The 14,399-nt window shown below is 56.7% G+C and overlaps 1 protein-coding gene across 1 annotated transcript; it reads left to right on the top strand.

The window, feature by feature from the left end:
- The first annotated feature begins 345 nt into the window (after positions 1-345).
- On the top strand, positions 346-14,149 carry LOC116961497 (cytohesin 1 interacting protein). Its single transcript, XM_032992682.2, has 8 exons — positions 346-540; positions 3,392-3,441; positions 3,768-3,822; positions 6,558-6,660; positions 6,794-6,887; positions 8,242-8,311; positions 11,404-11,470; positions 12,058-14,149. Exons 1-8 carry the CDS (start codon positions 391-393, stop codon positions 12,522-12,524), a joined length of 1,056 nt encoding a protein of 351 aa, XP_032848573.2. The 5' UTR covers positions 346-390; the 3' UTR covers positions 12,525-14,149.
- The last annotated feature ends 250 nt before the right edge of the window (positions 14,150-14,399 follow it).

Genomic DNA, 14,399 nt, shown 5'->3' on the forward strand with positions numbered 1-14,399 from the left:
TAATTTGAGCAATGCAAGGGAGGCCGAGCAAGAGAGAGAATGAACAAGTTGAATTCAGGCAAGGGTCTGAAGCAAGCAGTGCTTTAAGGCCGAATTATTGCTGAGAGAAGAAGCTGCTCAGTGAGAACTGCCGCGTGCAGGAATGGAAAAATTAAGCAGATTTCTTGAATTGCCAAGCCTAATTCTTAACTCTCGTGGGAGCGCGACGCAGACCGGGCGCCCTGGTGATCTGCTAGAAGAGATTTCTGCAACGTGCACCTAAACCACAGGTCACGTGGCTGGCTTTCCGGTCCCGTACTTTTTGATCGCGGAGGGGGGCCAGTGTATTTCAGTTCCCTCAGCCACGCCGCGGCACTCAGCGATGCCGTTTTAAACGCCCCTTCCACCGCCATGGCCCTGCGGCGGCTCATCCAGCAGAACCACAGCGCCGGCGCGGGAGGGTTGGGTGCCGGCGGCGGGGAGCCGGCCGTGCCGAGGGACAGCAGGAGGATCCAGCTCCTGGCCAGCACGGTGGGGACGCTGCCCCGCGGGCGCAAGCAGGTACGGGGCCGCTCCGGTGTCCCTCCCGCCCGGAGAGCTCGCAGGGCCGAGCGGAGCCGGGAGAGCGGCCCCAAGAGACCCCCCGGCGGCTGCCGGGCGCTGGAAGGGTCCCCGCTGCCCGGCACCCTCAGCCCGCGGTTCTGGGGTCGCGATGGGATCTTTGCAGCGTTCTGCCTGCGGGGGCTGGGGAGCGTGGAGGGTTTTTGCAGCCGGGATCCTGCCCCGGCTGCGTTTCTTTACAGCAGCGCTGCGAGCCCGAAGAGGCTCCTGCTGCCTGGGCGTTCCTTTAAACCCGCGTTTGCTTCGGTACAGTGGCCCGGCTGGACACTCCTTTGTTCTGGAATGTTGACAGAAAGCGCCTACCATGAGTTATATCCATGCAGATTTTGGAGCATTTTGCTAACACTGTTGGGTCTGGTTGGGCTCTCTCTCCTCTGGGCTTCCCCCCACCCAGAACAGCCCATTTCTGCTCTTTGCAACTGGATTCCCGCAGAACTCGCTCTTGCCGTTGCGGTCGCCAGCTGAGCAGCGCCAGCTTTGGTCTATTTGATCAGCATGAAGAAGCTTAAATAGAAAATGTTTGAGACACGTTATAATCTGAAAGTATTATCAGAAAACTGGTACGTACTATCTGCGCACTTAAAGCTTTGCTTTGTTCAGTAGCGGAAATGCACTTAACGCTTTCCCCTGTGCAAGTGTGGGGAGATAAAGGGCAGCCAGAGCCAGCCTAATCTTGGGGCGGCTGCTGCCGGGGCACCCAGGCCCCGCGGCCGTGCCCGAGCAGCCCTCGGGGTGACAGCGGTGACGTGGCTCTTTATAAAACAGGGTGTTTCGCTCGGTGGGCACGCCGTGGCACCGCTTTAAACCGCTGAAGCCTGAGACATTCGGCTATATTGGCTGCAAACATTGTGGTGATAATGTAATCCCTTATTTGTGGTTATTATTATTTCCGTGGGAAGAATCACCCATCCTGGCTTTTTCCAGACACCTCCCGAGGCACACTCTGCCTAGCCCGAAGCAGGGATCTCGGATCCTCGGTGCCACGACCGGCCATGCACCGGCTTGGGGGATGCTCTGCAGCCACCACAAGAAACTGCAGCGATAACTGTCTGCAGATACCTCGGTTTTCGTGTGCTTTCTGCCTTTTCTGACAGGCGTTAAGCTTATGAAAGCCCACAGATTTTTTAGGGGAAAGGTACAAAGGAAAGGTGAAGTCTTAGCGTAACAGAGACGTGATTTGGACACTGTATAGATAATAGTGACAGCGTTAACGGGAATGCTGGCAATCCCTGGCCTTCAGAATCTTGGAACCTCACCTGTTTTGGCAGTTTGAGGGGCCGCCTCTGTTGGAGAGGTGCCCCGGTGCTGTGTGCCCATCGGCCCCTCGTCCCTCCACGGGAGCCCGAGTGCCTGTGCACCCCCAGGACGGGGCAGCCCAGCCGCGGCCCCGGCTGGCCCCCAGCTCCCCACGGCGCACCGCAGCAAAGAGAAGGAATAATCCTCCCCTCAATTGGAAACACAGGGCTGCTGTGTAGTTGTTTTGGGGTTTTTTTGTTTTTGTTTTTTTTTTTTTGTTGTTGTTTGTTTGTTTGTTTTGTTTTGTTTTGGTTTTGTTTGTTGTTGTTTTGTTTTGTTTTTGTTTGTTTGTTTTAATTATGCAAAATAAGAGAAGATAAGGACCAGTGGGAGGCCCAGCTCCAATGCTCTGCTGGATGCAGGGGTTTTCTTGAGCGGTCGTGATTCTTGTCCTTCCCATTTCTACTGTCCTCAGAAATTACACCTTCAACAGTTTGGGGAAGAGTTCCCTGCTCCAAACACTTTTGCTGTCAGAAAGTTCTCCTCGGGATTCCAGCTGAATTCTTCCACTTGTTCTCATGCCTTTTCACAGTGACCTCTATCACCCTCCTGCCGCAGGCTCTTCCAGTGGGCATTGCTGCAGGGGTCTCGCAGTCAGGTTCCTGCTGGTTCCAAACCTCTCTCCCCCCCAGAGTAGGTGCCTGTGAGTTTATGAAAGCTGTGATGATGTCAAATTATCACCCCTGCACAAAAAAAAGCCCGGTGTTTCTTCATTTCATATTGGCTGGTAGTTGCTCAGCTCTCAATTCTAGCTTGTTGCAGGGAAGACTAGATAGGGCGGCCAATTTTTTCCAATAAAATTGGAATGGGTACCGCATTACCATCTTCCAGCGATGGCGCCCAGATGTTTTCTGGAGGTGAACTGAAGCAAGTGTTTTTTATTTTGGAAATACACAATTTTATATTTCAAAGGTTTGGAAAAATGAAAAAGCTGACCTATAGCCAGTTTTCCAGAGGTTAATTTCCAGCGTAATAAAAACAAACGTGAATTCCTCCAGCAGCGGCCTCCCACCGGTCAGCGCACCGTCACACCAGAACGCGTTGCAGCTGGTGCTTCGTCTTGCAGCGATGCCAGTTGGGCAGCCTTCACGGGCGCCGGCATCAGAGCTCTTACTGAGCAGGAGGGCTCTCCAGCTCACCGGGGGAGGCGCGGTGGGGTGGCGGGAGCCCTCCCGGGCAGGCCAGGCTTTGCAGGCAGCGGCCGGCGCGCCCGGAGGTCGCTGCTGTTGGGTGCTGCCCCTGCCCCTGCCCCTGCCTGGCCGCGCTCCCCGCCAGCGCCTGACGGGGGCTTTGAACGGGACGATGGGCTCCTGCATCCCGCTGCTCCGCCGGTCTGGGACTCTAAGTTCTCCTCTGACCGAGGGAGAGGCTGCGTTGGTGCAAGCTGGGGGCGGCGTGCCACCAGCTGGTTTCAGTTTTTTCTCTAAGCTGCTGGTTTTAGCCACGCGCCTCGAAGAACCGTGGGCCTACTGACCTTTTTCCACTCTGGTTACAGCTTGCCTTAGCCAGATCCAGCTCCTTGGATGACTCCTCCAGGCCACAAAGGTATGAAAACATTCTCCTCTAATCACTGCTATTTACTTATTCTGCAGGAAACCTGTGTGTCCTGGGGATCTTCCCGTTCAGCAGCCCAGAGGGGTAAGGGTGCAAGGCAGGGGGGTACCCAACACCTGGGACGTGCGGGTGGGCTTGTGACATTCGGTTTGAGTAAGGAAAGCGCAAGCACCACCGCTGCAAAGGCCGGGCAGCGGCGTGCCGACACCCTGCGAGCACAGGGAGGGGCGGGGGGGCCACGGCTGTTTTGGTTAGAAATACAGAGCACACGAAGCGTGGCACCCGGCGTTCACGTGGAGTTCTGTGTGTTCTCACAGGCACCTCGTTGCTATCTTAAAAGAAGATAAAGAGACGTTTGGGTTTGAAATCCAGGTAAGACTTACATGGCAAGTCGATTCATTTAAAAATAAAATACGGTGCAAACTCTGAAGTGTCACATCCTCAAAGTTAGATTAAGTCTGCATAAAGCAGAGAAAGGCATTGTCAGTTCCTTGTGAAATGTTAAGACCTTACCGTAGTGATACAGAACTAGGATGCATTGCCAAGGAATTTTTTAATAGCGGAGGCCACAGATGAGAATTTCTGGCCTTCTCACAAGTCAGAGCATTGAATGTAGGAGAAATCTCATCCAAAGCCAAAGATGAGGCAACGGCAGGCAATGCCTTCTTACCTCCATAACCGAATATTTTTGGGAGAATTGTATATGAGAGTATTTTCATATAAAAAGACAGAGGTCAAAAAGCTCTCGAAATAATACCTTATACTAGCATTTTACTACCTCCTTTAACATATATAGGGACATATGTGTTTCTGAAGTAGATGTACAGCATTGATATGGTTTTTAATAAATAACTGCTAAGCATGACTATTTGGGGCTGGATCACACAGGAAGACATTCTGTTAGATGTAGAGGCCAGTAAATCATCACACAGGAAAACCAGAACCTTATGAGGATTACTGCTAATGGGAGACTTTTGTTCTGTAGAATTTTGTGAGAAAGGTAGCTCTTAGATCAGTAGGCCTGACAAAATGCTGGTTATAAATAAAAAATAATCCCAGGAATAAAAAGATGTAGTTTTGGGAGCAGCGGGTTGTGGCTGCTGGGGGGACCCGCAGGCGGGAGCCCGTTCCCTGAGCCGGAGCCCACGGGACCCTCCCGCGTCGCCCCTCTGTTCCGATCGCTGCGGCGGCAGGGCATCTTCAAAGCGCTCGCCTGTATCTGGGCACAGAGGGAAAATAGTATTTTCAGTGAAATGAGTGTATTAGGAAAAGCTTAACTTTTTCAGATTTGGTTCTGTGACTAATGAGCGGGTAAGTGTTCAGCTCGTGAACAGTGGAGAGCTTTCAGAAGGGAGGATAATTGAGTCAATTATTGGGCTTTTGTATAAATTGTCAGGGCAGATTTTTCATTATGTGTGACATTCTGATAAAAATAATTGTTCTTGGCACATTTTCCTCCTGAACGTACGCTCAGCGTGAGCACTTCACTAGAAAGCCCAGGCTATGGACAGCCGGCATCTGTCTGATACAAAGGATAAGCCATTATTTAGAAGCTGTAATTTCATTACTACAAGTTAAATTTAGGCGAACCAGAAGAAGATGATGTGAAACTCCAGGTCTACCATCTGCAGGGAGCTCATGAGAACTGCAGCGGTGGCTGAACGCCAGAGCTTCTCGCGTGCCGCCGCGGCTTCTCGCGCTCCCCGCTCGCGGGGCAGAGCCCGGGGCGAGGCGGACGCGTGCGGCTCCCGCAGCACCCCGGCAGCACCTCGCTCCCCCCACCGCAGCCACCCCAAAGCTAGATGTCCCCTCCAAACCCATGGCCCGGCCACCTCCCGCAGTCCCCGAGGAGAAGGTGGCACACGAGAGGGAAGTCTGCCCTCCCGGCTGGAGTGCTTCTCTTGGGGCCATCGGTCACGCCCTGGAGGTGTCCGCCTCTCCCCGTGGCTCCCGTGGGGATGCTGGGACACCTCTGTCCAGATGGCTCCAGCTGGGTGTGAGGAGTCCCATCCTGCTTGTCCGGCTCGTCTTGCTTGAGCTGGCCCAGCCTTTCAGGTTGGTAGGTGAGACCTACTACTGCTCTGAACTAGGTGGAAAAAAAAAAAAAAAAAAAAAAAAAAAAAGCAAGCGTGACCTGCAGTGCCATGTCCTCCAAGACCCTCGGGTTTCACTTGGTGCTCTTAGTTTAGCCAAAAGTTTCAGTGTTGGTCTAAGGGCTGAAATCACTTCATTGGTGTGATTTGGCCAGATAAGCTCTGAACTCACCCAGTCTTCATCCCTATTTGTTCCATGCTGACTGAGAAATTTGGGAATCTAATGTGACTTCTTACATCTGGCTTAGATGTGGCTGTCATAGATTTTCAGGAAGTTCAGCTTCAGTCTTCAATTTCGATCGGAAGAAGTGGCTAAATACTGATATTTGCATGTAACCAAGAACACATTTCCTGTCATTGCAAGATCTAGTCAGTTTGCGTCGCCTACTTTTGCATTTTTCTAAATACACATCGGCACTGATAATCACGATGGATTTATGCTTAGAATTACTTAAAGTATATTTAAATGTTTAAGTCAAGAATGAAAAGCACTTTTGAGGGGGTGTGTGGATGTGTGGGTGAGGAGTTTAAGAGGCCAAAAGAGCCAAAGAAGAGGTTCAACTCTTCTTGCTTTTCAGTTCTGGCGAACCAGCCCAGCCGGCCTCAGGTGGCATTCGCAGCAAGCAGGAGTCCCGCACCTGGGGAGGTTGAGTCTCGCCGTGCCCTGCGCTGGCTGGGAACACGAAATTCCCTTCCAGAAAGCAAGCTGCACCCACGCTAGCAGATAGTCTTGACTGAAGTTACTGAGTTTTTGATAACGAAGAACAAACTTGCTTTAAAACTATCTTTTTGCAAAAACAACTTACAGGCATCTGTCAGGTGTCTGCTGTCCTCTATCATAAGAACGCAATTTCTAATTGTTAGGTTATACCATTGTGGTGTTCTCACTTGCATGATAATAGACCCTGCACATCACAGCCTTCTCATTTAAAAAAACGTGTAAAATGACTATCAATTTTTAAAATTGTTTTCATGGTTCTAATATCAGTAACACTGTCACTTTGGTATTAACAGACCATTCGGTTTCCACACCAAAATGATTACTCCCTGGAGGTATGTACCTGCGTCTGCAAAATTCAAGAAGAAAGTCCCGCTCATCTTTCTGGCCTTCAAATTGGTAACTATTTGTGGTTTTTTCCTGCTGTGGGTGGCCTTATCTTGCTTTTCTCCCAATTACTTCTATTGCAGAGCGTGTAGAAGGCGTGTGTGTGCTGCAGGCGCTGATTCTGGCCTCTGTGTATCTCTAACAGGCGATATCCTCGCCAGCATCAACGACGTCAACACCGGCGGGTTTAGTCACAAGCAGATAGTAGACTTGATCAAGTCTTCAGGGAACTATTTAAGGTGGGTGTCCCTCCTTCAGACGGTTTTTAGCCTAATCGCCCCTCCGGCTGGAAGCCAAGAAAGCTTCTCGTGCCACCGCGGGCTCCGGCGCTGCCGCGGGAGGAAACCCCCGTGGGGCTGGTTGTGCAGAGCCGCGACCTCGCAGCAGTGGGGGCTGGGGAGCGGGACCGGAGCTCTGCGGAGGTGCCCCGGCGCTGTCCCCCCGCGCCCCCGCCTCCGGCCGCTGCCATGCGCTTGCGCGTCCTGCACCGGCACCGCCACTGCCGAAGGCGCGGTGTGCTGGGCCGTGCCGTGCCGTGCCGTGCCGTGCCATGCTGTGCTGTGCTGGGCTGTGCCGTGCCGTGCTGGGCCGTGCCGTGCCGTGCTGGGCTGTGCTGTGCTGTGCTGTGCTGTGCTGGGCCGTGCTGTGCTGTGCCGTGCCGTGCCGTGCTGGGCTGTGCTGTGCTGTGCTGTGCTGGGCTGGGCTGTGCCGTGCTGTGCTGTGCCGTGCCGTGCCGTGCCATGCTTTGCTGTGCCGTGCTGGGCTGTGCCGTGCCATGCTGTGCCGTGCCGTGCTGGGCTGTGCTGTGCCGTGCTGGGCTGTGCCGTGCCGTGCCGTGCTGGGCTGTGCCGTGCTGTGCTGGGCTGTGCTGTGCTGGGCCGTGCCGTGCTGGGCTGTGCCGGGCTGTGCCGTGCCGTGCCGTGCCGTGCTGGGCTGTGCCGTGCTGTGCTGGGCCGTGCCGTGCTGTGCCGTGCTGTGCTGTGCTGTGCTGTGCCGTGGTGTGCTGGGCTGTGCCGTGCCATGCTGTGCTGTGCTGTGCTGTGCTGTGCCGTGCTGTGCCGTGCCATGCTGGGCTGTGCCGTGCTGTGCCGTGCTGTGCAGTGCTGTGCAGTGCTGTGCTGAGCTCTCACGTGGTGCGGTGTGATGCACTGAGCTGTGGTGTGATGCGGTGTGATATGATGTGATGCCGTGCAGTGCAGTGCAGTGTGATGTAGTGAGACATGGTGCAGTGTGACGGAGTGAGCTGCGGTGTGGTGCGGTGCAGTGTGATGTGGTGTGATGTGGTGCAGTGCAGTGCAGTGTGATGCAGTGTGGTGCAGTGTAGTGTGATGCAGTGTGGTGCAGTGCAGTATAATGCAGTGTGGTGCAATGCAGTGTGATGCAGTGCAGTGCGATGCAGTGCGGTGCAGTGCGGTGTGGTGCAGTGCAGTATAATGCAGTGCGGTGCAGTGCGGTGCGATGTGATGCAGTGCGGTGCAGTGAGCTGCAGTGTGTTGTGGTGACCTACGGCGCGGTGCGGGGTCCGGCAGCCCTGGCAGTGCTCAGCATTCCTCTCCTCTCCTCTCCGGTGCCAACATCGCCCGCTCCCCGCAGGTTGGAGACCGTCAACGGGGCCATGTTTCTGCGGAAAATGGAGCTGGAGGCCAGGCTGCAGTTCCTGAAGGTAATGATGTGGTTAATTAGCTAATGCGTTGTTGATCGCAGAGGGCTGTTGTGGGCTCACTGCTAATGGGGTGGGTGGGTGGCCTGGCAGGGGGCAGGCACCCCCGTGTCCCCTGCCACCAGCACCCCCAGCCACCAGCCCTGGAGTATTTTCTGTTTTGTTACATTTCCCCGCCTCACAGTAATTTCTGTAACTCTCTAAATATTTCAATTTCTGCGTGTGGGCTGTGCTCAGCTGGTAGGCTTCTCCCCCCCCCCTCCCCCGGAAGAAGAGCACAGTGTATTTTAACGTACTCCATGTTCAGCAAAAAGGGAAGGCAGGCTTTCTGGCAGTGCTCAGGCTCGTTGGGGACGAGGGGTGCTGACGGCACCTCCGGCTTCTGTTCCCCCAGCCGAGGCCGAGGCAGCCGGGCTGGCAGCAGGATTTTGGGTGCCAGCACCCCAACATGCCTCTCCGCTCGCCCCGCTGCAGCCGCAGGGCCAGGGCCAAAGCCGCGACTCGGTCGGCCTGAGTGAGGGGTTTTTCCTTATGGCAACTCCACGCCAAAACCCTCCGCACAGGAGTATCGTATTTTAAAAGGTGCATTAAAAATTAATCTGGCTAGACTAAACCTCATGCCAACTGGGTTAGGCTTGCCAGCGCTGAGCAGCAGGGACAGGGTTTGCCATATGTGCCATCACCTGTACAACGTAAAAGTCCTGCCACGGGGGTGATTTTGTGCCTTGCGTTTAGCATGTTTCAAACGACCTTCATTTGATTTGCTCTGCGCCGCGGTTACGAGAGTACAGCACGGGGCGTTGTAATGTGCTGCGTGACACCGATGCTGTGGGTGATGTAGACGGCAGCCGCGGGGGCTGCGGAGGGAGGAAAGGGGGGTCCCTCACCCCACGGGTGTGCGGGGTGCCGAGGGCAGAGCCTGGCTGTGCGGGCGACGATGGTCACCGTCCCCTCGGCTGAGAAGACGGGCCGGGGCGAGGAGACCCGGGTGAGACCTCCCTGGGCTCCGTTCCCCTCGGAGGCTCATTGGAGTGACGGGGGGCCGGAGGGGGATGCTTTTGGAAAGAGCGGGGATGGATTTAGGTGTTGCTGCCCCGTAGCCAGCTGTTATTTTCTCTCTGGAGGAGGTAACGCTGGCTGGAGGGGGTGTGGGGGGCTCTCGGCTGCTGGGAACCATGGGGAGAGCCGAGCCCGGGGGCAGCGCTGGTGCTGACTGGGGGGCTGGGACAAACCCTGCACACCCCGGGGGGGTCTGGCGTGGCGGGAGGCCGGTGCGAGTGCAGGGGCCACGCCGGCCTCGCGCGGAGCTGCCGGTGAGCCCCGGGGGCCGGGGCGGTGGGTGGGGATGCTGAGACCACCCGGCTGGGCGGATGGGCCAGACGTGGCGAGGAAGGAGCCAGACCCCCGAGCCAGAGAGCGCGTGGCCGTGTCAGCCAGGACGCGGCAGCAGCGTGCTTCCACCCCGGGCACCGGCAGGGCCCCACGGCGAGCCGTTCGCTCCGCTCCCTTAGAAAACCTGGGGGAAACGACCAGTGAAGTCACCAGGAATGGGCCATCCCCTCAGCACCCCCCCCCGCCGCCCCTCTGCAGGGAAACTGTAATGCCAAAATCTCAAAATCCACTGTGAAAGGTTCTGTCTCAAGAGGGGAGTTTTAGCCACCAGCTGTTTCCCAGAAGCACCAAACCTCTGCAACGAGCACCCTTACAGAGAAAGATCTGGGTGTGTGCCCTGCCCTGCGCTCTCACGCCGGCGTGGCTGCAGTGGAAAGAACCTAATTCTGTTCATAACTCTCTCTGATGCCTGACCGAAGGGTGTGCTCCGTCGCTGCAAACCCCCGTGACCGCAGCGAGACGGCGACGTGCCCGCCTGTGCTGAGCATCCCCGGCCGGGACGTGCGGCTGCACAAGCGTGTCCTGCCCTGGGGACACGGCAGCCAGCCCAGCACCCACGCACGGCACGGCAGCGGGGACACGCACCCCGGGGAGCGGGGGTCCGGCCGCGAGCAGGCACCCGCCCCGTGCAGTGTTCTGGCGGCTTAATTAGATGGGAGAAACCAGCACCAGGAGGTGGCTGTTCTTCTGGTTGGGTGCGGATGGGGAAAACCTTTGGGCAGCTCCCCAGCCTCTCCCGCGTGCAGTTTCCTAGCTTTAGTTGAATTCTAACTTCTAAAAACGACTTTATTCAACACTGAGTGAGCAGACTTTGCCAGACTAATTCTTAAAAGCTGCCGTTGCTCCCGTTTTGCAGGTGAGCCTGTTTTAGCGCTGTAGGAATGGCAGCTGGGGGGAGGCTGGAGCACCCCCGTGCCTTTGACTTGGCAAAGGGCGCCCAGCCGACCCGTGCTCTGCCACGGCGTGCCCAAACCCGCTAGGAAGGGATTCAGTGAGGGGAGCGGCCGGCACAAGGCTTGCCTCCCACAGCCCGTGTAAACCGCTCCTCTGCCGGGCTCTGGGGGAGCCCCCGGAGAGCAGCCGGGCTGCCCCCGCCGCCGGGGGGCTGCTGGGGGGCTGCAGTGGGGCTGCCGGCTCTCTGCGGGGTGCTGGGGGGATGCTGGGCATCGGTGGGGTGCTGGGGGCTTGCCGGTGCCTCACCACCCTGCAGCCAGGCCGTGGCTTTCCTTTTGTGGTTGATTTTTCCGAAGTATGGAAAAGAGACAAATCTTTATCTTTAATACTGACAATACCTGAATTACTCTGCCTGTGCCCACGGTGTGTGAGCAGCGTGCCCCTGCTGCAACCCTCTGCCTGCGTTCCTGGGGCTCAGAGGAAGGCCATGGCTCCTCTGGCAGCTGAAGCCCAGTGTGGCCAGCTGAAGCCCAGCGTGGCCAGCTGAAGCCCAGCGTGGCCAGCTGAAGCCCAGCGTGGCCAGCAGACACCAGTATGGCCAGCTGAAGCCCAGTGTGGCCAGCTGAGGCCCAGCGTGGCCAGCTGAGGCCCAGCGTGGCCAGCAGACACCAGTGTGGCCAGCTGAAGCCCAGCGTGGCCAGCTGAAGTCTGTAGGTGGCCTGTACTTTCTAGAGACACCGTTTTCTTGACAAGTGTTTCATGCTTCTGCGAAGGTGTACAAGTGACGGAGCCCTCTCTCTCCCCCACAGCAAACTCTGCAGCAGAAATGGGTGGAGTTGCGCTCGCTGCTCTTACAGGAACAGCGCTTGCTGCACGGTACGTCCTCCTTTCCGGGTAGGAAACCGCAGCGCTGCCGAGTCTGGCTGTGGAAACGCTGTCTGAGCAGTCAAAAACAATTCTTTAATCTGATTTTCACTTGCTTTCTTTTTCTCCTGTTAATGAAGGTGTGGGGCTGGCCCTGGGGGAGGTTTTGTTTGGTTTGGTTTGGTTTTTTTTTTTTTTTTTTTTTTTTTTTCTTTCCGGGAGTGATGAACTTGGATGCTGCTTGACTAATGCAGACCAAAGGCTCTTTTACATGAGTTCTAGGAAAGGCGTGGATGTGGGTCGCAAAGTTTTTTTTCCATTCTTATTTTGGATTTATCAGGGGAGAGTTTTGTTTGTTTGGCGTTTTTTTTTATGGGTTGCCCAGGGAGCAGCTTCGATTCCGCATGTGGGGGGAAGAGGGCAGGGGCAGGGAGCACCCCAGGGCCGGGGAGCAGCGTCCCCCCGAGGGAGAGGGGCTGCTGCGGCGCCGGGGGGGGCTGGGCACGACGTTGCCCCGTGCCACCGTGGCACAGGCACGCCGCTCTCCGGCCTCGAGCAGACGCCGGCTGGTAACGCTCCTCTCCGGCCTCTGCTTCCAGGGGAGGTGACGGGCGAGGCGCTGCCGGGCGCCCCGGAGCCCGAGGAGCCGGGGGGGTGCGGCACGCCGGGCCCCCTGCGCCCGCTGCAGCCGCGCTGCTCCAGCGAGAGCAGCTCCCGCAGCCGGCTGAGCTCCGTGACCGTGGACAGCGAGGACAGCTTCTACCAGAGCGGGGCCTTCGAGGAGTCGGCCGCAGAGAGCCTGAGCCGCCAGTCGAGCGGGGAGGACGACTGCTTCTTCCCCCGGGACGGGGACGGCGCTGCCGGGAGGTCGTGCTCTCTGCGGAGGAACCGCAGCATCAGCCTGGCCAGCAGCGGGTCCATGTCCCCGCTCTGGGAGGGCACCGGCTGCACCAGCAGTTTTGGGACGCTCCCACGGAAAAGCAGGAGATCCAGCGTCCGAAAGCATCTTTTGAAATTCATTCCAGGCCTTCACCGGGCGGTGGAGGAGGAAGAAAGTCGGGTCTGACGTCGCACGTGTCACCCCTGATGTCCGGGACTGCTGCGTGGGCTGGGGCGGAGGGCGGCAGCGGGTGAGGCACGGTGGCACGGCACGGCAGTCCTCCAGGCAACAGTACTGATGGTACTGAAAAAGCTCTGGGGTTTTAAATTATTTTAGTTTTTAATCAGAGCACACTGTGGACCTCTTCATTGATGTGAAAAATGACTAACTCTGAAATGTGAAGAGCCTTTCCAGAACTTCCTCAGCGTACTTCAGTGTTAATAACAGTTTTTAATTGAATGCAAAATTGATAGCTATTTATTTCCTGTTACCGAAGTCATAGTCTTCCAAAGGTCTTTTTAATAAAACAAGCGCTTCTGCTAAAACCACTGACAGCCCTGTCTGAAGGAGCCCGGAGCGTACAGCACAGAGGCCCCGGGCAGTAATGTTTTGAAACAAGGGACAGAGATTCACCCGCGGTTTGCTGTGGGGAATTGATGAGGGTGTGCTGGAGCAGGCCAGGAGCACGCTCGCCACCTCCCCCGGCACGTGTGTGCCCGTGGGGACCCGTGCTGGCCCTTTCTCCATGGTGCTGGCCCGTTCTGGCTGGCCATCGCCCGGAGAGGTGGCGGCTGCTGCTGCTGCTGCTGCTGCTGCTGCTGGGGGACCTGCACGCTCGATACGTGTGCCAAAAAAAAAAAAAAGAAAGGGTGACCGCCACGATCCGCTTCCCAGTCTCCGGAGCCGGGATGGGCTCCCCTGCTCAGCCCTGCTCACACAGCGATAGATTTCCGAAGGGACAGCCGGCTGCCGCCGCTTTTGCATCTCTTGGCAGCGCTCGCACACGCCCTGCGATAACCTGGTTTATCGGTTGCGATCTGAGCAGCTGCCGTCTCTGCCGGTAGCCGATATCCTGCCCGACCTGCCTCGTTCCAGGGGATCTGGAGCAGAAAGGACCCTCGTGCTGACGCCCGTGGGCGCAGGGGAGGCCGGCGGCGGCCGTGCCGGGGGGGGAGCGCGCTGGGGAGCGCCGCCGCGTCGGTTTGAGCTCCTCAAGGCGAGAGGATTGGCGGCAGAGGGGTGTGCTGCAGGGCTGGGCTGTGCCTGGCCGCGGCGCCAGCTCGCGGGTCGCACTCCGGGGCCCCCTCGAGGGCTGTGCTGGGGTCCCGGCCCCCGGGGGGCAGGAGAAGCCCCTCGGGCCGGCGTTCCCACCGCTCGTCCCCAGGAAGATCAGTAGCTGTTCACATTTCTTCAGGAGCGGAGGCTTCAGGCAGTAAGATTAACTCGATAGTTTATATGAAGTGATGTAATAAATATGGGCACAGATGTGAAGAAAAAGAGAAATTTTATTTCCCTCTCAGGCAGTGCAGAAATAGGCTGTTTGTTCACCCTAGGCAACCTAATTATGTTTTCCAAATACAATTGGATGGATTTTAAATATAATTTAAATAGCTTGTATGAGTCATTCATCTTTTGACCGAGCAGACCGTGCGGTTGTTTACCACTCAGGTACTACTGTGGCAGGATTTCCTGGTCTTTTCAGAAAGCCCAGGCTAAACACAATAGCCTCCATCTGAGACAAACCCCAACTAAAACCAACCCGTACCCAACTCTAACTTCTCTAATTAATAAACTTTGCTAAGCCAGCAGAACCTGTACTGGCATCTGTAATTTCTCTTGAACGGGTTAAGTGGATGGTGATACAGCGAGTCTTCAGGAGAGCCGGAGGGCAAGCGGGAGAGCGGCTCACGGGGTTTCTGCGCGTGGGACTGGCGATGTTCTGTCCGTGCTGCGGAGCTGGGCAGCCGCGGGGCAGCCTGTGAGCCCCCCTGCCCTCGGTTCCCCCCGCCCCTGGCCCGGGGGCTTTGCTCTGGCACCCGCACGGAGCCAAAGCCGAGCGTC

Source organism: Tyto alba, unplaced genomic scaffold, assembly GCF_018691265.1.
Source record: "Tyto alba isolate M040663 unplaced genomic scaffold, T.alba_DEE_v4.0 Super-Scaffold_7, whole genome shotgun sequence".
In the NCBI taxonomy this organism is placed as follows: domain Eukaryota; kingdom Metazoa; phylum Chordata; class Aves; order Strigiformes; family Tytonidae; genus Tyto; species Tyto alba.

Excerpts from the sequence above, each read along its gene's own strand:
- LOC116961497 (XM_032992682.2), top strand. The coding sequence starts at position 391 with ATGGCCCTGCGGCGGCTCATCCAGCAGAACCACAGCGCCGGCGCGGGA. Across the intron at positions 8,312-11,403 it reads CCAGGCTGCAGTTCCTGAAG|CAAACTCTGCAGCAGAAATG; the intron begins GTAATGATGTGG and ends TCTCCCCCACAG. Across the intron at positions 11,471-12,057 it reads GGAACAGCGCTTGCTGCACG|GGGAGGTGACGGGCGAGGCG; the intron begins GTACGTCCTCCT and ends CTCTGCTTCCAG.